The following is a 25,708-nucleotide window of genomic DNA, read 5'->3' on the forward strand; positions in this document are numbered from 1 at the left end:
AAACAAATTTGATTTTACTGCCCTAACCCAAAGCCTGCCATAACTTCCCATTGTTTTTAAGGTAGGTCATGTGACCTGTAGGTAGGCTGAGATCTATCTCTGCTGCCTCACCATACCATTCCTCCTATGTGTGTGGCTGAGCTTTTGCATGCTCTTTATCTCCGAGTGACACATTTCCTTCCACCTTCCCTCTGCTCAGCACCTACTCTCCTTCAAATCTTGTTTCAAATGCCATTTCACCAGGAACCTATACCTTCAAACCTTGGTTTGTTTTCCAGCTTTCTTCTTTAGGAGCTGGATTCAAATGGGCTGGGTCACACAGGAGAGGAACACAGGCCAGAAGGCACACAAAACCCTGTAATTCCTCCCTCTGCACACATCACAGTTCCCCTTTACATAAATATACGTGAAATATTTTTCCCCAACTTAAAGAAATTATATGTGTTCTGCTTAGCATTTTCCCCCAGGACTTATGTAACTATAACATAGCATAAAATGGAAAGGAAGATCTGTCGCTTCTTGAATGAATGTGTTGCCTATGATCACTCAATAAAGTCTGCTCTGTGGCTTTTAGGACACTTTCCGGCATGGAAACCTTATTATTACTTAAAAGACAATAATTTATGACAATTCTATGAAAAGCACCTTCAGTTGTAGACCATAAACCTGTGTCCTGCGTTCAACCTTTTGATTTTAGTTTCTTCATTTACATAGTAACTTGGAAGAGTCATCAAACATGAAGAGCTGCCCTTGCTTGGAAATCATGTTCAACTAGAATTGTCATGTTAATCTAGAACTTAGACCCATTTCCAGTGGTGACATTTTCAGAGAACGGGTTTGTGACCTGCACCAGTGATGAGGGGCCAATGACTTGCTCTATAAAGGGAAAATGTAAACTAGTTAAACTGGGGTTTATTGGACTCATTAAAGAAAAAAACTAGTCCACACATTCTCCTCTACAAATTGATGACTTTTTAGTTCATTTTTTTAACAAGTAATTTGTTTTAACTAGTTCATTAAATTAATATTTTTCTTTTGATATATATCATCTATCTATTTATTTATGTATGTATGTGTGTGTGTGTGTGTGTGTGTGTGTGTGTGTGTGTGTGTTTTGTCTTACTGAAGATATTCAGGAAAATTAATTAGAAAGAAGGTTCAATCTCAGCATAACATGAAATTGTGAGTTTGTTGCATTGGAAATGATTTTAACTTCCTGGTAGTATGGGTGAATGTGCTAATGTAATGCATATGAGAGCTCCAGTAATCTAGCCTCTTTGGGAATTCAGGTATTACCATGCATTCATCTTTTGTAGGGTATCAAGTTTTATCTTTATTTTTTTTAAATTTTTATTGTCAAACTGATATACAGAGCAGTTACAGTTTCATACTTTAGGCATTGGATACATTTCTTGTACTGTTTGTTACTTCTTCCCTCATTCCCCCCTCCCCCCTCCCCCTTTCCTTTTCTCCCCATGAGTTGTTCAGTAGACTACACTAAACAGTTTTGCAAGTATTGCTTTTGTAATCTTTTGTCTTTTTTACCCTGTGTCTCTCGATTTTGCTATTCCCTTTCAGTTTCCTAGTTCTAATACCTGTATACACGGTTTCAAGTTTTATCTTTAAATAGTACTGTGTCACTAATGTATTTTTTTCAATCTGGCACTTTGCTAATGCTAACTAGTTATAATAATTCTGTTTGATTTTTTTAAATAATGCTGTATGAATTTGAAGACTATAATCTTGTTCTAGTTAACTGTATTTTCTATCAAATAATAAGGGTAAGACCTGTGTTTTATTACCCTGAGTCATTGGTGTTCAAGTCCCACCGTGTCTCAACAGTGGTTAGAGTTTAGAGTAATGTCCTCTATATTTGTAAGGATTTTAAAAATGAAGAGAAGGAAACAAATCATACACCCTTTCTTTGTAAATCAAGTAAAATCCAAAACAGAGAAGACTTATTTTGGTAAATTTGTACATAGTTATAATTTGTCACTACTCTTCAAGGTGTCCTGTTTTAATTATGAGTTTATTCCACCAAATAAATCACTTATAGTCATTTTTAAATTTTATACATTTTTTTGATTATAAAAGCAAAAATTCTAAATTTTCAGAAATGTACAAGAATGTGAAAAATAAGACCATTATTTCAGTATAATCAGTATTTCTTCTATGAAACATCATAAAAATATTAGTATATTTTCATTTTAATGTTTTTAAATTCATACAAATTTTAATACAATTAACCATTATTTTCCCATGAATCTAATTTTTCCAGAAAGGGTTTTCTATGAATATACAATCCACATTGCGAACATACTCTAATAAATTAAGATGCTCACTTCCTTTTAATTTTTTAATTTTTTTATTGTCAGGTGATGGACAGAGGGTTTACAGTTACATGCATATGTAAGGCAGCGAGTACATTTCTTGTCAAACTTGTTAGTTTGTCCCTCATTTTTCATCCACCTTCTCTCCTCCCTAATCCCCTCCCACCCCCCACTGCCCACCTGTGTTGTTCAGTTAGTTTACAACATATTGTCTTGTAAGCATTACTGTTGCATTGGTTCACCTTTTACCATTCTAGGGACATTTTAAAATGTTTATAAATGTTCCTTATACTGACATAATAAACAAAGTTGTAAATAATTTGTGCTGAAGTTTGTTATTTTCATAATTAGTTTCCTGGCTTGAAGGATGCAGAGGTATTAACCTTCTTGAAATACATCTTACTGAAGATAGAAACGGAATATATCTTACTTGAAATACATATTACTAAAGGCCAAATGCATGTAATTTTCTTTTGATTATTTTTGTTTTTAGAAAAATCACTTGATTATTTATATAGCCCTTTTACATGCCTTTTTAAAGGACAATAAGTTACAAACATAAAAGACAGAAAGATAAATCCTACTGTTAAAAATACAAAGCCTGATTATAACACATATGCATATAGTTTTAGTAGGCTTCCTAATATCTACTTCTAAATAATGTAGATTTTTTCACAATATTATGAGTCAGACTGAAGACTGAATGAACCACAAAACTATTTGTTACACTATTCTTTGTGAGCTTTCTTTATTAAGTGGTTGTACAGAGTTTATAACTCCATAAGTCAGGTTTTGAGTACATGTTTCTTGATCAGCATCACCTCTTCCCTGTTTTCTCCCATTTTCCCCATCCCTTGGGTACATTGAATATGATGGCTGTATTTACTCACCCTTCCTCCCTCCATTCAGGTGCTTCCCCTTTACTCTCACCCCTCAAAACATGTTTCCACTTCTTGTAGAGGATACTTGTTTTCTAACACCTGTACATTGCAATCTGTAATTATTTCAATATTCAAAATTTGAGTTTAATTGATTACTGCAAAGATATCTACATGTATATATGAGAATGTATAACATGTCCATACCCAACTGATATTAATAGGTACTAAAGAATTCATAAACTAATTGTTAATGTGCATTATTATTATGAAAACTCTGCAGAATGTAGCAAAGCATGTCCTCAATGCTTTCTAAGAACAAAAAGGTATTTTAAAAAGTAACTAAGTCAACTTGCTTGCTTGTTTCTTGATATTTGCATACTCCCAAATGAAACTACTGAAATGTACTTGTTTAAAACTCATGAGGATGATTTGGTTAAGCATTGGTGATACTTCTGTTACAGTGATTGTAGCTGGGCAGATTCTGTTTGAATAAAGCAGAAAGATAGAGGGACATAGAGAGAGAGGGGAGATAAAGAACAGAGAAGGAAGGAGAGAGAAAGTTTATCTGTACTTTCTTACCTTATCTACTCATAGAGGATTCTGAAATTTCACTTCACTGTTGGATTGTTCCTGGATTGTATGAAAGATACTTTGTTGCTATTATGCCATTCTTCTCCATTCCAGTGATATTAAGCATTATTAGTTTCATAGCAATATGATTTTCTCTAATTTAATCAAATTGCTTTAGAATATGTATATGATTCCCCAGTAATACTAAATCTTTTTTATTAAAACTTCTAATATGTAAGTGCATCCACTAGATATAGGTTAGCATTGTATTTTAATTTTCTGAAAAAGGAATGTGGAAAACAGAGTTTGATAAGGAAAAAATTCATTTTTTAAAAAAGTAATTTTCAAGTAAATTTCTTGACCTATTGCAAATAAGATGATCAAGCTAGAAATCAATAAGTTTCGAAGAACTTATTTAATACTTATATGTTTTTCTTATCTTAAAAACATGGAATTATAGCTTTACTGTAGGTTCATGTAGTTCCATTTGCACTTTATTTACTTTTTAAATTTTCTTTTGGTAGAAGAATCCCATTCTTTCAAATTATCTGATTTTTGTTTTATTAAACATTTTTCTTTATTGTCAAAGTGTTGTACCAGAGGGGTTACAGATGTAAGGCAGTGAGTACATTTCTTGTTCAACTTGTTACCTCCTCCCTCATTCCCACCTCCCCCCTTTTTCCTATACCTCTCCCCACAAGAGTTGTGCAGTTGACTTACATCAAATGGTTTTGTAAGTATTGCTTTTGAAATGGTTTGTCTTTTTGTCCTTTGTCTCTCAATTTTGATATTCCCTTTCCCTTCCCCAGTTCTAATACCTATATAAACAGTATCCAGGGTAGCCCACAGATTGGGAAAAGATTTTTACTAACCATACAATGGACAAAGGCCTGATATCTAAAGTGTACACAGAGCTCAAAAAATTAAATTCCTCCCAAACACTTAATCAAAGAACCAACAGCCTATCAACAAATGGGCTAAAGACCTAAAAAGAAACTTCTCTGAAGAGGAAATGAGAATGGCCAAGAATCACGTGAAAAAGTGTTCCACATCACTGGCCATAAAAGAAATGTAAATCAAAACAACATTGAGATTCCAGCTCACCCCAGTAAGAATGTCCATTATCAGGAAATCCAATAATAACAAATGCTGGAGAGGATGTGGCCAAAAGGGAACCCTACTACGTTGTTGGTGGGAATGCAAACTTGTTCAACCCATCTGGAAAGCAGTATGGAGGTTCCTAAGAAGGCTAAACATAGAACTCCCCTATGACTCAGCAGGCCCACTTTTGGGCATCTACCCAAAAGACTACAAACAAGACCATAGTAAAGCCACCAGAACAACTAGGTTCATCACAGCACAACTTGTCATTGCTAAAACATGGAACAAACCTAGATGCCCCTCAGTAGATGAGTGAATCAGGAAAATGTGGTACATATACATAATAAAATTTTATCTGATTTTATAATTCCAAAGCTAGATGAAATCCTGGCTGTCGTTTTTGAGTACTGTACTCTTATTCTTTTTGACAGAAAAAATTACTACCTTCTTTATTTCTCTATCTTCAGGAAATATTGAAATGACATGGTCATTTCCAATTCACCTTTCAGGCTTCTTTAGCAATCAGTCCACTACCTTTCAATCAAGTCTCTGAAAGGGATTTCTCACAAAAGCTCTGAGTCATAGTTTGTGAAAATGCTGTCACTCCTGGCACAGAAATTAATTTTACTTATAATTTTAGTTGACTAGCATATCTTTGATGTATATTGGTAACTATTTGATCCATCCTCTAGTTTTGCGGAGCAGAGCTGAATTTACTTATATTTGTGACTCCAATCTCTGACCTCCATAACAATGCAAAGTAAATGTCCATGATCAGTAATATTGATAGTATTTTATTTCAATTTGCCCAGACTGGTTGCCCTAGAGGAGGGTATCCCAACCATGGCGCTGATGCATAATAGGTTGTGGACATGTGTGGCACTTCCTTCCTCTAATCTCAGGTGGGATGTGGGGGATATCACAAGTCTCATTTCTATCAATAGTCAGGAAATCAGTAAACCAATATGCTGGGCTACTTATTTTAACTTTGGAGTATTTTATGATGAGAAAAGTAATGCCATCAAGTATAAGAAGGGTTTCTCTCAGTTTACGAACTGAACACAGATCCCTTACCCATTTGTTAGTTATGTCTTAGACATGAAGTAACTAGTTGATTTTTGAAAGATATCCTGTTAGGCTAAGAATGTTCAAATTTGTGAATATATGCATAGTAAATTGCTATAGTATGAAACTGCTCTAATAAAATGCAATGCAGTATAACTGAACAATCACTTGATTAGCCAGCAAATAACTGAAAATAATTATAAAGGTAGTTACTAAAATATATTCTGGCTGAAAGATCCAATGAAACACTTTCATCCTAACACCCCCACCCCACTACATTTGGATATAGTTCTATTTTGATTAAGCCCTCAATGGAACATTGTACTCCTTAATTAATCCAGGGCCTTTCACTTTTCTGCTTGATATTCTGCTATAATTTTCTGAAATTATTATTATCTTCATTTCTATTGCTAGATTCAAGAGTTGACACTCTTATCTTTAGCTACTATTTTGTTCATGTAGACATACATTCACCATTACATATGTCATAGCTACTAGAAAGTTATGTTGGCATGAAGATGGTGAATAGTACTCAAGTCTCTGTCCATGACAAAATTAATTGATACTTCCAAATACTTCTGTAGAGGTATAATGTAAATCTATACACAAATGAGCAGAATAGATTAATGGCTTTCAAGTTATGTTTACAAAATTGTAAATGCAGCTGGGCCCCAGTAGCTCACACCTTTAATCCAAGCTGGTCAGGAGGTTGAGATATGAATATCATGATTCAAAAATAGCCTGGGGAAGAAAGTTTGTGAGATTCTAATCTCCATTTATCCACCAAAAAGCCAGAATTGGCACTGTGGCTCAAGTGGTAGAGCACTGGCCTTGAGGAAAAAAATCACAGGGACAACACTGAAGTCCTGAGTTCAAGTTCCAGGAACAGCACACACAGAAATTGAAAATATTAAATCTTCCAGTGCAAAATCTTTACGGCACTGAAATGTCTCTAGTAGTAATACTCTATCTAGAAATGAGAACAGAAATTTTATCTGTTTTTATTGTCAAGGGACTCAGCTGTTGAAGCTTTAGGGAAAAGCTATGTTCATGAAGAAAAACTTAGAAATTTTCCTTATTACACATGCTACTGAATCTACTAATGGGATAATCAATTAAGGTGTTCTCCAGGGGTGAAATGAAAGAGCATTCCATATGCCAGTCTATTTGTCTCCTCAGCCTACCTCTCTGCTCACACTTTACATTCTCTGTCTTCAGATGTGGCTCTGTGCAGATCAAATTACCTCCTATTTTGTTGTATCTTTGCTCTGGCAGGAGGCAGAACCTTGACTCAATAACTGGCCTATTATTATTCACCTATCTTACAGTATCCCTTTAGACACAATACAGAAGGCAATTTTCAACTGATCTTATTATTCCTAGAAAGAAAAACATCCACATGGGTTTGTGACTTGTCTATGTCTCTATAATCTTCTTTCTTTCAAACAGTTGAGGTACAGTTGCCAAAATATTTTACATTATTGCTTACTGGATGCAGTTTTAAAAAAAAACAAAACCTTTGGGGCTGGGAATATGGCCTAGTGGTAAAGTGCTCATCTCGTATACATGAAGCCCTGGGTTCGATTCCTCAGCACCGTGTATATATAAAAAGCCGGAAGTGGTGCTGTGGCTCAAGTGGCAGAATGCTAGCCTTGAGCAAAAAGAATCCAGGGCTCAGGCCCTGAGTTCAAGCCCCAGGACTGGCAAAACACACACACACACACACACACACACACACACTCACACACACAAACTCTCACAACAATAGTTATTAAGCTCCTAATAAAGAATAGATCTTATATATATAAAATGATGGACTAAATCAGATCTTAATAATCAAATTTAAAAAAAAAATTTAATAATCAAATTTTAATGCAGGGAAGATTTATGTTTTGATTTATATTCAAATTGTCAATAGCACTTCACTACTTAACTGTACCTAACAATATTTAATTTAAATACTGTGTACATTACCACACACTAACAAAGCTAAAGTAGTTGATAATTCATAAAACACTCATCTGTTAGATAAAAGACTTTAAAATTATGTTTATTCTTCAAACTATTTTGAGGATTTTAATTTAAAATCTACATTTCATAAATATAGGATTGATTTTCACCTATTTGTACAAGATAGAACAATAGAGTCTTTCAAAAAGCTGAGTTCCCTACCTCTAAGAAAAAAATAGTAATTATTCACTATTGAATTTGCAAAGTAGGAAATTATTCAATATTAAGAAAAGCAGGGACTGGGAATGTGGCTTAATGGTAGAGTGCTTGCCTAGGATGCATGAAGTCCTGTGTTTAGTTCCTTAGTACACTTCCAGAAAAAGCAGGATGTGGCACTGTGGCTCAAAGTGGTAATGATTAGCCTAAAGCAAAAAGAAGCTCAGGGACAGTGCCAAGGCACTGAGTTCAAGTCCCAGGACTTGAGAGAGAGAGAGAGAGAGAGAGAGAGAGAGAGAGAGAGAGAGAGAGAGAGAGAGAGAGAAGCAATCATGTTTTCTTTTATGATGATGTTGTTTTTTATTTTGTGCTGGTTACTGGAGTTCTAACAGGCTCTTGCTCTTTGCTTAGCTTTTATGCTCAGGGTTGACATTACCACTTAAGTAACACTTCCACTTCAAGCTTTTTTTGCTGTTAATTGGAGATATTCATCTCCAGATATGTCCCCCAAGTCTAGTTTCAAACCAGGATCCTCAACTCTTGAGTAGATAGGATAGTAGGCATGACTCACCAGTGACCAGCTTGAAAAGAAACCAGGTTTTAATGTAAATGTCTCGTGTGGACATTGCTATCCTAATTTGAGAGATGAAATAGTAGGATTTAGAAATCTTAATAACATAACTCCAGGTAATTTATTCTCAGAGAGAAGAACTTATTATTAAAATCTAGGTAACTTATAGTCCTTTTTCTTCTCATGTGTGGTCAATTGCTTAGTTGTATTATTTCTGGAACTAGAAAAGATACCTTCCAGAGGTTCACATTTAATTGTGACAGCTTTCCCCAAACAGAACAGCTCTCCTTTTTCTGCCCTGCTGCTCATCATGAAACCAATTAGGGACTTGTCAAACAGATTGCATTTTGGCAGGACTAAATGCATGAGCAACTCTTTACCTTAAACAAGAGCACCAGTTCTGATCATCTAAGCAAAATTTGATCTGTGCATTCATATCCTGTCCCTTCTCCATTGAGGGCAAGGAGGGGGCCTTTCTTACATGTCACACTCTGAGATGAGTCACTGTTGAGTGATTTGACTTGTCTGTCTTCCAGGAAGTCATCCAACCCCCTGGTACTTCTCATTTAAATTTCTCCTTTCAAATAAATAGTATTGAAGTATGAGGAGAGAAGTTCCACCAAGTCAGATATCTTTTTTTCCCCTATTTCCCCCCTCTGGCTTTTGATACAGAGTATTTAATGAGTGTCCTAGTCATTTTGCTAAGGGCTAAGACTGATAAGTACAGGAATAGTGAAGAGTTAAGGAAGGTCAAGGAAGGGCAACAATGCTACCCAGAACTGGAGATTGGTTCTTAGTTCCTAGATCATGTACAAACTAGTACACCAGGACTGCCAGAACAAAAAGGCCACAGAGAAACTGACCTTAAACCACAGAAGCTATTTTACAGGCTGGGACATTCAAGACCAAGACCTTGACCAAGACCTTGGTTTTGGCAGAGTGTGCCCCTGCTCCCAGTCCTCCCCCTGAATCCTACTTGATTTGCAGACAGGTGACTTTCCTTTGTGTCCTCATGGAGACTTAATGCTATCCATGGAAATGGCTTCATTTTATAAGAACTTCAGTTTTGTTGAGATAGCCTTTTAGCCTAATGTCCTCACTTAACCTTAATTATGTCCTGAAAGGTCAGATCTTCCATATACATTGGTAATTGCATTAATTACCTTTTTAAAGGCTTTATTTCTATAATACAGATAGATTTGAGTGGAATACAATTCAGCCTGTAACAATGCCCAATACAAAATGTCTATAAGAAGTCAAAGAGAAATCAATTACTTGTGAAAAATAGGAGCTGAATGATTTAAGACTTTTGCGGCTTTGAATTGTCTTCACAGTGACTGGGTTTCTTTTTTAAAAACATATTCATTTATTGTCAAAGTGATGTACAGAGGGGTTACAGTTTCATACATAAGGCAATGAGTATATTTCTTATCCAACTTGTTACCCCCTCCCTCATTTATCTTTCACTTTTCCCCCATCCCCATTTCTCTCCCCCCTTGAGTTGTACAGTTGGTTTACAGCATAGAGCTTTGTAAGTATTGCCGTAAGTATTTGTAAGTATAGCTTTGTAAGTATCGTCTTTTATCCTTCGTCTCTCCATTTTGATGTTCCCCTTGCCTTCCCTAGTTCCAATTTATGTACATAAAACACTTAATCTCAGAGCTTCATCCCCATGCCAGTAAAACAGAGACAGTGGGAGTGTTTCCTTCATCTTCTGGCTGTTCTATCTGCTTTCTGTGTTAAGCTGAACTGTTAAGTGGGTAGTGGTAGATGAAACATTTAAAGATGGCATTTCACCTGTTTCTACTCTGATAAGGCCTGATAGAAAACACTGTGTAAATAAAATAGTAGAGAAATGATGGAGTAGTTACAAACTTTCAGGAATATTAGTTTATACTGTGTGTGTGTGTGTGTGTGTGTGTGTGTGTGTGTGTGTGTGTGTGTGTGTTGATACTGGGACTTGCTTCTGGCTTTACCTTAGCTTTTCCACTCAAGGATAGTAATTACCATTTGAGCCACGCCTCCACTTCTTGCTTTTTTCTGGTTATTTGGATATAAAAGTCTGTATGGTTTCACTGCCTAGGCTTGCTTTGAATCATGTTCCTCAGATCTAAGCTTTCTGAGTAGCTAGGAATGAGCCCCCTGCTCTGGGATTAACATACATCACTTTTAATGAAAAGAACTCAATTTTCATAATAATATTTGTGAAGAGATCTAACAAAGAGAAACTCACTTTCAGTTCCTGAATACATAACTCAACTCCTCTTTCCACAAATCTTTATTGAATACTTATTTTTCGGTGTTATAATTTGTCCTACCCAGGCATTTTGAAGATAGCTGGGGGAAAAGTCTCTTTCACATGCAGCTTACATTATACTCTTGATACAATGTCACCTTCACACTTAATATTCATTTCTAAAATTTTTTGGGGGTGTATCTTTTTAAAACCTTATGCAACAAGTTGATATTAATTTGTTATCTGTTGCAAGAAAATACTAACTGTGGGGTAGCTTGGATGGGCTTCCTCAGGGGCAGCCCACGTCCCTGAAATAGGGGTTTGGCTTTTCCTAGGTAAGATCCTGAAATAGGGGTTTGGCTTTTCCTAGGTAAGATGCCCTGGTACCTGAGCTCATCTGCCTGCCCAGCCCGGTCCTGCCCCGACTGGCCCCTCCCCGTCTCGCCTGCTTTTGTGCGCTGGCTTGAACCTCAAGGTCCAATGCCAGGCTACTTGGCCTCCTGCCCATCACTGGCCACGCCCAGCCCCAGGTGCGAGTTGACCGGCACACGCGCGGGTTTCAAAGCGGCCAGGCACACTCAGTGCCCCGAGAGTGAGTCTCGGATACTGCCTAACCGTCCCTCCCCACCCCCAGTCCCAGCCCAGGGCTCTTCCGCGCATCTCAGGTGCAGATGCGATGGACGCAAGAACCTTTAAAGGCTGAGGCTGGGTAGATTCTCAGCGCTTCACCTGTTGGACAGCCTTGCACCACATCAGAGCGCTGGCCGGGAGTCCTGAGCGTCACCGGTCACCAGGGGATCTCCTGGATTAGAGCTTATTTCTCCTAGCCCCTGCCTTCTATCCCATGTAAAAGCTCCCACTGGCTTTAAGAAAAAGTTCAGTGCCGGTTTAGTGCCTGCAGCGATTTCCTCCACTGCAAGATGGTAAGTGAAAGGGGGCAGGCATTAGCCAGTCTGCCGGCAAAGCGGGGAGGGAGGAGTTTGAAGCCTAAGGAACTTTGCTTTTACAAGTTTCACCTCAGCAGCAAGATTTCCTGGCTAACTTACCAATTAAAAACAAGTCCTCTCAGCTACCCCTTTACCCTCTTCTCTTCCTCTCTCCCCTTCCTACTCTCCTTTTCCTCCTCTTTTCTCTGTTACTTCTGGTCCTATAGCTTTCTTCCAAAATTTGTATCTTCACCTGCTGCGCTCAAGGTTCACACCACCCTTCCTCTAGATTATGCACATATTTGCAAACACAAGTGGACTGCTCTAAGAGACTTGGGTTTGTTTTCCTCTCAGGTGGCACTTGCATAATCCTTTAGCTCTGATTCCAATAATAGCCTCCAGGAAGGAGTCAGCAAACAGGCTTTCAGAGTAAAACAGAATAGCACTAGATAAACTGTTGGCTGGACTTCCTAGGTCAGCACTGCCCAACCTGCACTTGCTTCAGGCCAGACTTTTTCAAAATTTAACTCATTTGGAAGCAGGAACAAAGTGTAATTTTATTGAATTGATGGTTTTCTTCTTATATGTCTACTGTTTGTGGTTTGTTGTTGTTGTTGTCTTATTTCCAAAGAACTCCTCAAGTCAACAAAAGACCATACAGGTCAGAAAAAGAGTTGATCCAAATCTGAGTTCTGTTGAAATGAATTGCTTTGACCTGATTAAACATTGACACATCATTTGTTGTACAAATTAACTCAGGAAGGCTACATACCTGCCCCTGTCTGGAGATTTGGGAAGACTGTGTGTTTGAGAAGATTGGGGCAAGGAGACAGGAGAGTGTTCATTGAATCAGAACATTGTGTAGGATATCTGCCAGAAAGTTAGTGGCTGGCAAGATAACTTTGGGAGTGCAGGGAGCCCAAGTGATGAAGGAAACTATACCTCATTGTCTTTGTATCACTTGTTTCTTGAGGCTCTTATTAGGTGTTTGTTTGGGGTGGTATTAGGGTACCAGTAACTAGACTTGGAAGGAAAATTGACTTAACTACATCTGGGATACACACACACACACACACACATACACACACAAACACACATGTGCATATGTATATGTATATGTGTACACACATATCCATATCAATCATTAAACAAAGACTCAAGCAAATCTATGAATCAGAAGTGAAAATATGGACTTTAATTTATATGATGACATATTCTGTATATTTCATTGTTTATCCACTGGTATTTCCTAGGTTAGCAGAAACTCCTTTGACATAGTCTCTGGAGAAAGCAATATATTGTGTGTATCTTCAGTCATTAGTCCAATTACTTTCATTTACTCCTTGAGTAACTTTAAGAGAACTAAGCATCACAATGGAGAATACCCTGGGTATTTACAAATTTTGTCCACTCAATACTTACCTGCATTTTTCTCAAAAGACTGTTTTGGTAGTTATAATTAAACCACTTAAAATTAATCTGAATTTATACTTAACCTCTTTATTGTTTGTTTGTCACTGCTATATTTTCTTTATGTTTGTCCCATTTTTTTCCTCCTCAAATCTCCAACACCCTATCTCCTGCCACCCCCCCCCCCCACTTGTCATCCTGGATTTCACAGAACACCATTCTGCCTTGCCAAGACCAGTATTTCGCAGGAGGCCAGAACTATAATTGCCCCTATTCCACTACAACGTCAGACTCTAGTGTTGATGTTTCCACGGAGACTTGGGTCTCTTTCTGGGCTGCTGGTCTCCTGGACAACAGTGAGCCCCAACAAGCACCACAGGCACCCGGTAAGTTCTGTTCTTCTGCCTTACTGATAAACCTGGAGCCATTTCCCAGCCCCATGACTGCAAAGCATCATGGCTTGGGACTACAGAAAGTGGAGTGTTACAGAAAATTTAAGTAAGGCCAAAGGTTGGAGTTTACAGATTTAGAAGTTGCTACTTGACTTGATTTGCCAAATCATGAAAATGGAGTTTTTTTCTCACATGTTAGACAATGTTTTACTCCCTACATTTCCAGTTCCAAGAGACTCTCAACTCACTGACAGAGTTTGGGTCTGGGTCAAACTTTTATAAGCAACACTTTCACAGGAGTCTTAGGAGTTAGGATACCAATTGGGACATTTATTCTGGAATTCAGGAGATTTTTCTGGGTATGAGAGAAAAGCAAGAATGAATAACTTAATCAGTGCCTATTAATAGAAATAATTCCCTCCTATTCTTACATGACACACATACACGCACATGCACGCATGCACACACATTGTCTATTGTGGGTGGAAGTACAACATTGATGGATAATTACAAATAGCATTAATTTTAATCTGGAGCTTTCTGAACAACTATTACACATATTATAGGAACATCTATAATTACATTTAAATTCTATAAAAGCTCTCAGGCACATAAAAACTAAATATCTGTAATATTGATTCCACCATAAGATTATGTGTTTATCTGTATCTGTGTATGTGTGAGGGGTTATAAAAAAGACACACAAAAAAAATCCTCAGAAATATGGAAACATGTATCATGGGAGCATTGTAGCTTTTCATTATAAGCAAAGGTAAAAATAATGCCTAATAATTCAAACACATTGTTTAGTCACAATTTAGTCTTATGTGTTTACACACCAATCCACTGGAATAAAAAATATACTTCAATAACAGGAATTTAGGAAGTGGTGCTGTGACTCAAGTAATAGAGTGCTACTAGCCTTGAGCTGAAGAGCTCAGGGACAGCGCCCAGGCCAGAGTTCAAGCCCCAAGACTGAGAAAAAGAAAAAACAAAACAAAACAGGAATTTAATTAGAGCAAGAGATAGATCAGAATGGTATTATATAGGGGATAATAAAAGTAAGCTAATTCAGCATACACAATTCTGATTGATAGATATCATTGACTGTCAATTATGGAAAAAAAATCTTTGAGAAAGCCTAAGAAACACCAATGCAAACATGTATAACAGGTCGTGGGATCATTTATTTCTATCATGATTTTCAAAGAAGATGTGAATAATTTTGATAATTTTAATGGGAGTTGAGAACTTGGTTCAGTGCTCCATATCTACTGTCTAGTAAGTGGCAAGCCCTTGGTTCAACTCCTACTATGACATGAATTAAAAGAATAATGAATACATGAATGAATAAATAAATGAAATTTAATATTCAAAAGTGCGACCACACAGAATTCTAGCAAATACCATACTTTCAATGTAGCAGGCAGCTAGGCAAATGGTAGCATTACGAACAAGATTCAATTTTGGAAGGAACATTGCATCATCAAATGCTAAGTTACTAGAGGAAAAGAAAAATTAGACAAAGAGAAATTGCAGTGTTATTCCTAGTGGAGACAAAGGACCCATAAACATGTGAATGAATTTGTAATGTAGATGAGGCCTTTCTTAATTCAATCTGCAGACTCCACACATTACAGAAGCACATGCTCATTAAGTTTCTAAAGGGTGCAAATTTTAGCCAGTTTGGTCTATATTGTATAAGTATTTGTCTATCCCAGCTGGCCTTTCCCTTCTGAAAGCTTCAAATATTTTATTTTACTATGAGAAAGCAAAGGTATTTTTAGGAGTATCACTGAGCCTACTGAATTTTAGAAACCAATTGACATCTCTATTGCACACATATGACAAGTATGTTCTCTCTGTTATTAATTTGTGTTTTTACACAGAATCATCTTGTGACTCAAATTTTCCTGTTTTGGACTCTTGCTCCTGGGAAGAGGCTCAACTCTCCTCCCAGCTCTACAAAAACAAGCAAGTATGTGTAGGAACTCAAAACATGTATCCTACATAGACACCTTTCCTTATTATCAGGTTGATCCTTCTAACTCCTCCTCTGTTTTTGTGGTGCCAGTCCTGGGGCTTGAAGTCATGGCCTGGACGCTGTCCCTCAGCTTCTTTTCCTCATGGCTAGTGCTCTACCACTTGTGCTACATACAGCTCTACTTTGGCTTTTGGGGGAGTGAGTAATCTTATTGGAGACAAGAGTCTCATGGACTTTCCTGCCAGGGCTGGCTTTGTCCCCCTATCCTCAGTTCTCAGCTTCCTGTATAGCTAGGATTACAGATGAGAACCACATCTGTGAAATCAGAATATTTATACATTATATCAGTGGACTGTTGGAAAGATCAATGATTTCTTGAATATTACAGTATTTTAAAACAACAGTCATAGTTTGATACTGGAAGAAAGAGATAAGTATAAGTGTTTTGCCAATGATGGCTTTTTTTTTTTTTAGTATTTTGTTAATTGCTGTTCCTCAAGAATAATTTAATGTAATTGGCATACAAGGAAATAAATCTGAGACTGGAAGAAACCGAACATGCATTGTTTTATTTTTTTTTCCTTTAGAGAAGTACAAGAAATGATTTTAACCGAACCTTTTCTAAATATCTTTTTCTATATTTAAACAATTGCATGCAGCTCATTTTCCTTCATACCTACCTGACACTCTGTGGTTACAATTTTATAAATCATATAATCTCTTCAAATACTTTGTCATGAATAAAAACCTTAGAGCATAAAACTGAACAATCAAGTAGTAGGAGGTTGTAGACTAATGTAGGTTTCTGAGGATAAGGACTCCTTGAAATTGTGTTCATAAAACAAACAGGAGAAGAATCAAGTTTAAGGAGGCCAAGGAACAGTGGCATTGCTATAAGGTTACAGAGTCAATACCATGGAACGCCTTCCCCATTGTCTGCCTTTGCAGCTCCAAGACACATTGGTACAGAAGGAAGAAGAACTTGCACGGCTACACGAAGAGAATAATCACCTCAAACAATACCTGAGTTCTACTCTGGTAAAGTGTCTGGAAGAAAAGGCTAAGGTATGTAATTATCTTTTTTTCTAAAGTAAGTGCAGTGATTTGAGAAAAGAGGCCATTCATGGAAAACTTAACTAAAGACAGAAGCATATTAAACAATGTCTTCATGTGGGTTAACAGGAGGAATAAATATATTTCTTAATGAAGTAATATCTTCAACAACAACAACAAAATTTCTCAAATCATTTCTTGGACATATCTAGATTTCCAGTTTGACCAGACATTTAAAAGAGGTTGATTAAGATAGATTAATCCAAAGAAGAGTTAGCATTCTTTCTTTTCCTGCCTCCTCCCATTGATATCACCTCCACAGTTCCCTTTAAACATTCATATCCAATAATCATTATTGTTATTACTATAAATATTGTTGTACATATTAGCACTTCTATTCCACAAATGGTCAAGACCATACAAATATGGCTTTTGAGTTTGGCTTATCTCACTTAAGAAAAATTTAAAGGGGGTTAAATTTCCTGTAAATGACCTAACTCAATTTCCTTTATAGTTTAGTAATATTCCATCATATGTTATCTTTAGTTGAAAATAGATGAGCTGTAAATGTGATTGGCAATTGTATGTAATTATTCATTTACATTATCTGTTGTTTCCATTTTTCCTATATTTTTAAATGAGTGACTTTAAACTCAGGGGCAAACACCTTATTCACAGCTTCTTTTTCTTGTTTCTCTGGTTTTGCATATTTTAGTGTATATTTTCCATGTTATTATGACCTCTGTCACTTTTTTACCTTATATCTAGACAAGCTGCATTATTTGGTATTGTTTTAGTTAAACTGATGAGGCATTCTATTGCTTTTACGGAATGTAGCATTTCCGAGAAGACACTGGCTTGGACTCCTTCACCTTTAAGTTAGTTTCCATGAAGAAGGATCACATCTTGCTAACTATTATTCTTTCCTTGAGCTTCCTCCACCCAAAATACACCATGAAATTATTGACACTAATTAGGCAGTTTAACTCTCTTGGTCTCAGTTTTCCAAGGTTTGAAATAATATGATCATATTTCTTATGGAAATGCTTGGAAGTGCTTTAATGAAATAGAGTGAGCTAGTGTTGAAAACAGAGGCACTGTCCACATTCACATGATGTAGGTTGAAATCTAGGCTAAGCCATTCTCAGAAATGTTCAAGTATGTCTGTACTTCAGTTCCCTCCCAAACAGATTTTAATAGCTTCTCTATCCAATGAGAAAATGCATATAATTGGTTGCAAGTTATAATCAATGGCAATTTATTTACTTATAAATGAGAGTTTAATATGTTATCCTTGCTATTATTCTCACCATCCTGCTAATTATTACTTCTTTGAGAGGAAACCTTAAAGATAACATTTGTTCTTTCAACTTTCCAATAGAGGTAAAAATACGAATTAAAATTCCACGCAAAGAACTTTTTAGCATGAATTTAAACCTACAACCCCAGATGAATCCTTTCCGTTTTAATTTTGTATTTAAAATAGACATTTAACCAATTTTCCCCCTAAGGAATTAGGATAACTAGAAATATTTAAAGCAAGTGTCATTTTCAAACATTACTTCTCCAGAAATTACTGTCATTTGATGAGTTCTCCAAAGTCTATGGAAAATTCAGAAAGGGCAAAAGAAAAACCAAAGAGCAGCGGTGCTCTTCTGCTGAGAGCCCCCATCCTAAAAGTGCAAAGCGGAACCTTTCTCGCGAGTTTGCTCACTGCGAAGAAGAGCCTGGGCTCAAAGTGGACCCTTGGGTTCTTCAGACACTTGGCTTGAAAGACCTCGACACCATCGATGACACCGAATCAGCTAACTACAGTGCCCACTCCGCCTCTCATCCCAGAGGAGTCCCCAGTACATACTCCCAGTTTGCAGAGGATGTCCCCAGGGAGGAACAGCCCCCCTTGGAGTATGCGAGTGAAAGAGCCCCTCACTTGCATGACACTGCCAACCAAGGGGAAGATTTTCACTACTTCTCTCAACTTCCACATCCTCCCATGGGACTTCAGTCTGTTCCATACCACTCTGCTGATGTGTCACCCAACAAGACAGAGATGGCCTTCTCCACATCCCTGAGCCCCCACAGCAATGTGAAAACTCATTCCTTCCACCAGGGACAAGCCTTCGTGCGTCGAGACGAGGAAGGAGGCTGGAGATTTACCTGGGTCCCTAAACAGCCCTAGGGACCCCTCTTCCAACACAAAGCACTGCCAGGAACTCTTGTTTACACAAGACTTCTCTTTGCACTTGAACAGACTATGTGAAACACGGACGCTTTTGTCCTGGCTGTCCTCTGCCACTTTAAAGGTTCCTCCCAATGACAGATGTCAATCGGCAAGGATTGGCTTCCAGGAACCCGCAGGAGAGATGTCTGCTGTTCTTTCAACTAAATTTGTTTTGTTTACAAAGCAATAATTGCTGTTCATTTCTCTCTGCCTTGTACTTGAAAAGGTATTTTCCACTCATGTGTGGGTTTCTTCCCCATCTACAGATACTTTTCCAATCATTTAGAAGTGGCTTTTCTTCTTTTCTTACTTCCTTTTAAAAAATCTTCTGTTTATCTTTACTTTTCAAACCTGCCTATAGAATCAACATTATTATTTCTTCAGCTACTGCTTCCAAATGTTCCAATAGCTGAAGATGGAGCAGAAGCAGGTACCTGCTCAAATCCTTTAAAAAGACACAATATGGATGCAGTAACATTATTGGCACCTCTGGTCTAAGGTCTAAGTTTCTCAGAATAGACAATTTAGCCAAGTATCTCTTCAAACAATTGGGCCAACTCATATGCAATAACTGATAAATCATAGCACTTCAGCAGAATTAACATCACTTTAAAATGTTCCATGGCGTATATGTTTCCATTGGTACCTGGCATTGTTTCTTTAGACAGTATGTTTGAAACAAGAACATTACTGAAGAATTATGGTAACGGAACAAGTCATCATCTTAAACTACACAGAGACTGACAAATTTCTTGCTGGAAGTATATTCTAGGCTATCTCTACCATTGCCTCAGACATTCATGCCCTCACTTGTGTATTCAATCTTGCAGTAATGAATTCACCCCAGATATTCACCCAGATACTATCTACTTTGTACCAAGCCATGTGATAGAAGGTGGTGACAAAAATGCAAATAATTTAGCAATTTTCTCCATACTCATGATTCCAAAAACTGTTCATCTGCTGTAATCTAGAGAACACCATCTCCTTTGCGTAAAGTCTTTTTCCCAGCTGCAGAATCTAGAAATGTTTGCTAGGTAATCAAAAATATACTATGAATGAGGTCTGGATCCCACCAGCTTCACTCCAAATATGGTCACTCTAGTTCTAATCAAGTGAAATGCCACATACAATTTTTTACAACTGTATGAGAAACAATTGATCTGATCACAATATTCTTTTCCTAGCACATTTTTCAGCTCAACATGGTTTGTTAGTATAATTTGCATCTAAACATAGATTTCTCTCTTCCTAAAGTAAAAACATGTAGTCTTCATGTTAGTTTTCTTCTTTGTCATCTCCCATGCTCACTGTTTCTACAATAAACTATACATGAAAATTAGCACATATGTTTTAAGCGTGTGTAACCCCATTTCAATTTTTCACCTTTCCTTGTCCTCTTAGTAAGTGTCTAGATACAATATGTTTTAGATGAGTGCTCTTTGGAATTTTCAGTAACAAAGATACATCATTTGTTCCTATTTTTTTTTATTTGTGGCTTGACCTTTGTCTTATTTTAGAAATGTGACAAAAAAAATCACACTTTGTTTGGCTTGTAATCCATGAAGATAACTAATATTAGTCTTTGGAGTATTCATGACTAGGAGAAAACAGAAAATATTCTGCTTTCTCAAGAAAATATAAATAAAACTCAAGTGCCCGTGTGTGTGTGTGTGTGTGTGTGTGTGTGTGTGTGTGTGTGTGTGTGTGTGTGTGTGTGTTTTTTTTTTGCCAGTCCTGGGCCTTGGAGTCAGGGCCTGAGCACTGTCCCTGGTTTCTTTTTGCTCAAGGCTAGCTAGCATTCTGCCACTTGAGCCACAGCGCCACTTCTGCTATTTTCTATATATGTGGTGCTGGGGAATCGAACCCAGGGCTTAATGTATACGAGTCAAGTACTCTTGCCACTAGGCCATATTCCCAGCCCCTTAAGTGCCCTTTTTATTGTAATATCTGTGCCACTGGTGAGTAAAATGTAGCTCTTTTTAGAATAACACATTTGATTTTTTTTTCCTACAGTTTTCTATACTTCACCATGCTAGGAATTGAATAAGTACTATAATAGGTTTGAAAGTTGAATCCTCAAGCTATTAAATGAAATGAATCAGTGCACAAATGGTTATTTTGTACTCTTTCCATGCTTATTATGTATTAAGTATTACAAGGAGATACTCTGTTTAGCACAATGCATTTGATAGATAAAACAATGCCACATAAAATGTCATCCCTTTTGAGAGCTTTTAAATGAAACTACATCTCAGCCTGGCTGAAATTATATCAGGTTGGTCTGGTACATTATAATAACTTGTTTTATGAATTATAGTATGGAAAAATTACCCCATATATTTGTAATTATGTATACAAACATTTGGTAGTCATTGGAATTATAAGTAAATAATTGTTCTGTTGATGCTTGAGAAATTGGAAGTTTCTTGCACCTGAGTATATGGTTTAACTTTTTTATTGTGCCTTTTCAGAAAACCACAATTAATATTTTATGAACGTAAAAGTAGAGAAATGAAAACTAAATACTTATGTGATTGTGAGAGACTTTAAAAAATATTCTGCATAACAACTTCTTCTCATCAATTTTCTCCTTCTGGGTTGGAACCACAATCCTATCTATTTGCACCTCTTTGTGTGTTCACTTTCATTATGCTGTGTTCAGTTAGGTTTAACATTCTGGGTTTGATGGTACCTTCTACTCCCAGAACACATTCAGGGCACACTCATATGTTAGGTGGCCTAAACTGTAAAGTGCTTAATGTGTACAGAGCTTGCTTACCTAATCCTGCACACAGATTGGAATCCAGTATCAACTTGTAAAATATGATAGCCTTTCAAATATCTGCCTGTCATCTAAAAATAAGTCAGTCATGTCTCACTCTATGGAAAATAAGGGCATTTGTAAAGCCTCAGTTGTACAGATAATTAATGTGTCAGATTACTTACAACTGAGAAATTGGAAAAATAAATTATGTGAATTACTGAAAAGGGTTACTCACTTTTACCAGATTCAAGGAAACAGAGGAGAGACGTAGGAGAGTGATGGTGAGGATGACATTGGTTGAGATATATTATACTCACACACTGATATGTTGACATGAAACCTCTTTAAAAACTACTTAAAGATAATAACAAACATGAATTAGAAAATGAATTTTTTTAAAAAAGTGTGAGGAATGGATTCATCAACTGACCTTCGTATCACAAATACAGTAAAAAGTATAAAGCTTGTGCATCTGGGGGAAATATTTTAAGTCTATTAATCTCTCATCTGTGAAGTATACATAAAAATTATATATTTGTTTCACTTTACCAAAAAATGCTCAGAATGAAATAATAAGTTCATCACTTTCCTTTTTTATTTGTAATTTAACCAAATAGATTTGATTTGTGAGCTACAGATATATGGCTTAATTATATTTCTATATTTTTATCTACCTGTTTTTTATAAGAACGTAAATGTTCAATTTTAACTCTCATATTGGAAATTTTACAAATGTAAACTATAATTTAATACTTAATGTTTTAAACAATATGATTTCCTTGTGATTTGAAATATTTGTAATTATGTGAGGTGGTTTCATAATGAACTTATGACTAATAAATTAATGACAGAGAATATTTTATCTTTATTTTGGCTCTTATTTCAAAATACATTTCAATGAATGCAGCAATGAATTAAGAGGCTTTCTTGACCCATAAGTGCTAAATTTTATGTCATAAAAATATGCATTTCATCAAATGGGTGAATTAGTCATATGAAGAGTAATTAAATATATTCAATAGATACAGCCTGTGCACCCCCCTCCCCCATAGCATGATAAAAGTAACCTAGCTTTTAAGTGAGAGGAGCATAGCTTAAACATGTTTAATCATCTCAAGGAAGCAAGTAAGTCTTGGTTCCAAGAGTGGTTGGATCTGTGTGTTCAAAAACTTTTGCCAGGAATCTGAGCTGAGATTACAGGAAAGCTATGCTTGGGCATGAATTCCTCAGTCGGACTAAGATGGCATTTACCACACGAAGACATGTCAGAAGCCAAAATGAGATAAGTGCAGTGACTTTGAATAGCAATCTACACTTGTAACCATAGCTATGTGACAGGCAGGGATTGACAGTATTGGTTTGGTCAACCCAGGCAAAAAGTTAGTGAGACTCCATCTTAATCAATAAACTGGGTATGGTGGTATGCTTCTTTGGTACCAACTACTTGGGAGACCATAGACAGGAGGATCACACTCTGAGATCATTTGGGAGAAATATATGTGAGACCTTGCATGAAAAATAAATACATTCCCATGTGCATGGGTCAAATGGTAGACCATGGGCTTTGCACAAGTGTCTGATCTCAAATTCAAACATCAGTACTACAAAAACAAAGATAGAAAAAGAAAATTATATCTCATCAAACACTTCCTGGTTTTTCCTTGTATTTCCTATTTATAGTGCTCCCCACATGAGCAATGCTTTAGTTAAATGTTTCAGAATGTTCAGTTATGGGAATAGTGAACAGACTGGATTGTCTGAAATGAAAATTATGAGCAAGATTTCTCTGGAGTCACTTACTGCTCAGATCATGTATCCACTGAGGATAATGAATAGCAAGAGAGTAAAGCTTGTGATTCCAAAACAGGCCAATAATAGCCCTGTCCACATACAGATTCTGCTTTTAACAATCACAGATTAACTGGATTTTATCTAGATTCTTTTTCAGAGTTATTTAATGTTTCTTCTTTCTTGGAGAAAATTACATGTAACCCTCACTCATTCTAAATTGTCTCTGAATATGGTTATAGTTGATAAATTATTTCCTTTTCATAAAAAAGAAAGAAAACTTGTTCTAAATAAAATCGAACTTGAATATAATTTACGTGAAATCTCTCGGCTGTTTCCCACCATCTTCTCCTCTATTTCAGAAGAGAAGTCATCTTCCATTCATACTTTATTCACTCTCAGCATATACCCAGGGAGTAGATAGACTATCTTTATTACTGATGCTCATTGTTTTAAAATAAGGAATAAAAAAAGGAGAAAACCTTAGAATCATTTCATTAAATCTCTACATAGTATCTTTTTACAAATGCCTAGAAACCTGCATTAGAATTAAAACATCTTATTTGAATGACATATGTATTTTTAGTTTCATTGCAAGATGAGAAGACGGACCCAAATGCTGTGTCTATAGGATTCATTCAACATAGAATGGCCACCTATTTCTTTTTCTTTTTCTTGCCAGTCCTGGAGCTTGAATTCAGGGCCTGAGCGCTGTCCCTGACTTCTTTTAGCTACAGGCTAGCACTCTACTACTTGAGCCAAAGTGCCACTTCCAGCTTTTTTTGTTTATGTGGTACTGAGGAATCAAACCCAGAGCTTCATGCATGCTAGGCAAGCACTCTACCACTAAGCCACATTCCCGTCCAAATGACCACTTTTTTTTGCACAGTGATTTATATTTATTCTAATGACTTTTAAAGACTCAGCTATAGAAACTCTGAGAATAAAAAAGGAAGAATCTTCAACCAAGGTGTATTCTAGAGCTCCATTACAAGGCCAAATCCATCCTCCAGCATTTTGAGGAAGAGCTACATCTAAAATGAAACCCGTTTTGGGGTTTGAGGAGTATAGAGTGGCAAAGTGGCAAAAAGAAAACATCACCTTGAGAAATATCCATGTGCTACTTTAACCAAAAAACCAAACATATTAAAAGGGAAAAAGTTTTCACTCCCAGTTACTTTTGCTAATAAGGCTTAAAGTGGCAGTATTCTTTAAAATATATTTTAAGTGGTTGTCCAAAAGAGTTTTTAAGTCGAATGTCAATTTGTGAGTGAAATGCATCTAAATCAATGTCACCCCCTCTGTCCTTCTAAGGTAGCAGTATGGTTCCATGAGAAACAATTGTAATGAAGGTATCTTTCTTTATCTCTTCATACTGAAAATCATTTTTAGACTTGCCCAGGTATTTACATGACTTCGGGTTCTGTCAGTCCCTTTAGGTTTATCTCCCAAGAAAGTAAAATCGTGAGCATGCGCAGTGATAATGCTCAGCCCATCCACTCTAACACCCTGGGAGCATTCTCTACCTCCTCTTAGGAAATCAGGGGCTAAAAGTTTCTTTTCAAGGGCATAGCATATTTTCTCCCTTGATTTCAATGCCAGGTTGGTAATTTGGAATAATCAGGCACAGAAAGGGCATTTCATGGTAATTTCTCATTTGAGAGAGTCCTGATGTGCCTATCCCTTTGGGATGATGCCCAGCCACTCCAGGAGCTTTCTAAAGGGAGTGTTCCCCCAGGACCTTCCTTTTGCACTGAGGCCTGGAGAAAGAGAAGCCTTTTAATGAGTGTGTCACGAGAACGCAGGATCCCTCCTTACAATCAAGCATAAACCCAAAATGACGCCCTCTATTATTTGGATCTCTGGGGATTTGTCACCTCACAGGAGCCAGTTGTCCTCTTCCATCTCAGCCTCCCAGGAGAGGCACTCGGGCTGAAACCTGAAAGTGGCATCTGCAGACTCCTCCATGGTCCTGCCTCTCAGGGGAGCTGTGCCTGCACCCTGGGTATCACAACCTTCATTGGGAGTTAGAGCACCATATTGCCACAGACAGCCTTTTCTTCCTGCGCCTTTATGTACCATGACTTCTCCCACTGTCTTCTCTCAAATTTACACATTGTTTTTAATTCATATGCTGTTTCTTTTGAAAGGATAGATGGACCAGTTCTTTTGTGTGTGTGTGAGTCTTCCTGTTATCCACAATAGAATTTGAAGGGACCTGAGATCTAAACAAGCTTTCCGATGCAT

The 25,708-nt window shown here is 36.9% G+C and overlaps 1 protein-coding gene across 1 annotated transcript in view; it reads left to right on the top strand.

Moving 5' to 3' along the window:
• The window catches only part of Gmnc (geminin coiled-coil domain containing), a 33,627-nt gene extending 14,763 nt beyond the window's left edge, over nucleotides 1–18,864 (top strand). The window contains exons 2-5 of the mRNA XM_048345839.1: nucleotides 13,468–13,642; nucleotides 15,538–15,626; nucleotides 16,581–16,697; nucleotides 18,256–18,864. Coding sequence (XP_048201796.1) covers nucleotides 13,468–13,642; nucleotides 15,538–15,626; nucleotides 16,581–16,697; nucleotides 18,256–18,864 — 990 coding nt within the window. The remainder of the gene's footprint in view (nucleotides 1–13,467; nucleotides 13,643–15,537; nucleotides 15,627–16,580; nucleotides 16,698–18,255) is intronic.
• Nucleotides 18,865–25,708: the final 6,844 nt, after the last annotated feature.

The sequence above is a fragment of the Perognathus longimembris genome, chromosome 5, assembly GCF_023159225.1.
Source record: "Perognathus longimembris pacificus isolate PPM17 chromosome 5, ASM2315922v1, whole genome shotgun sequence".
NCBI classification, from domain to species: domain Eukaryota; kingdom Metazoa; phylum Chordata; class Mammalia; order Rodentia; family Heteromyidae; genus Perognathus; species Perognathus longimembris.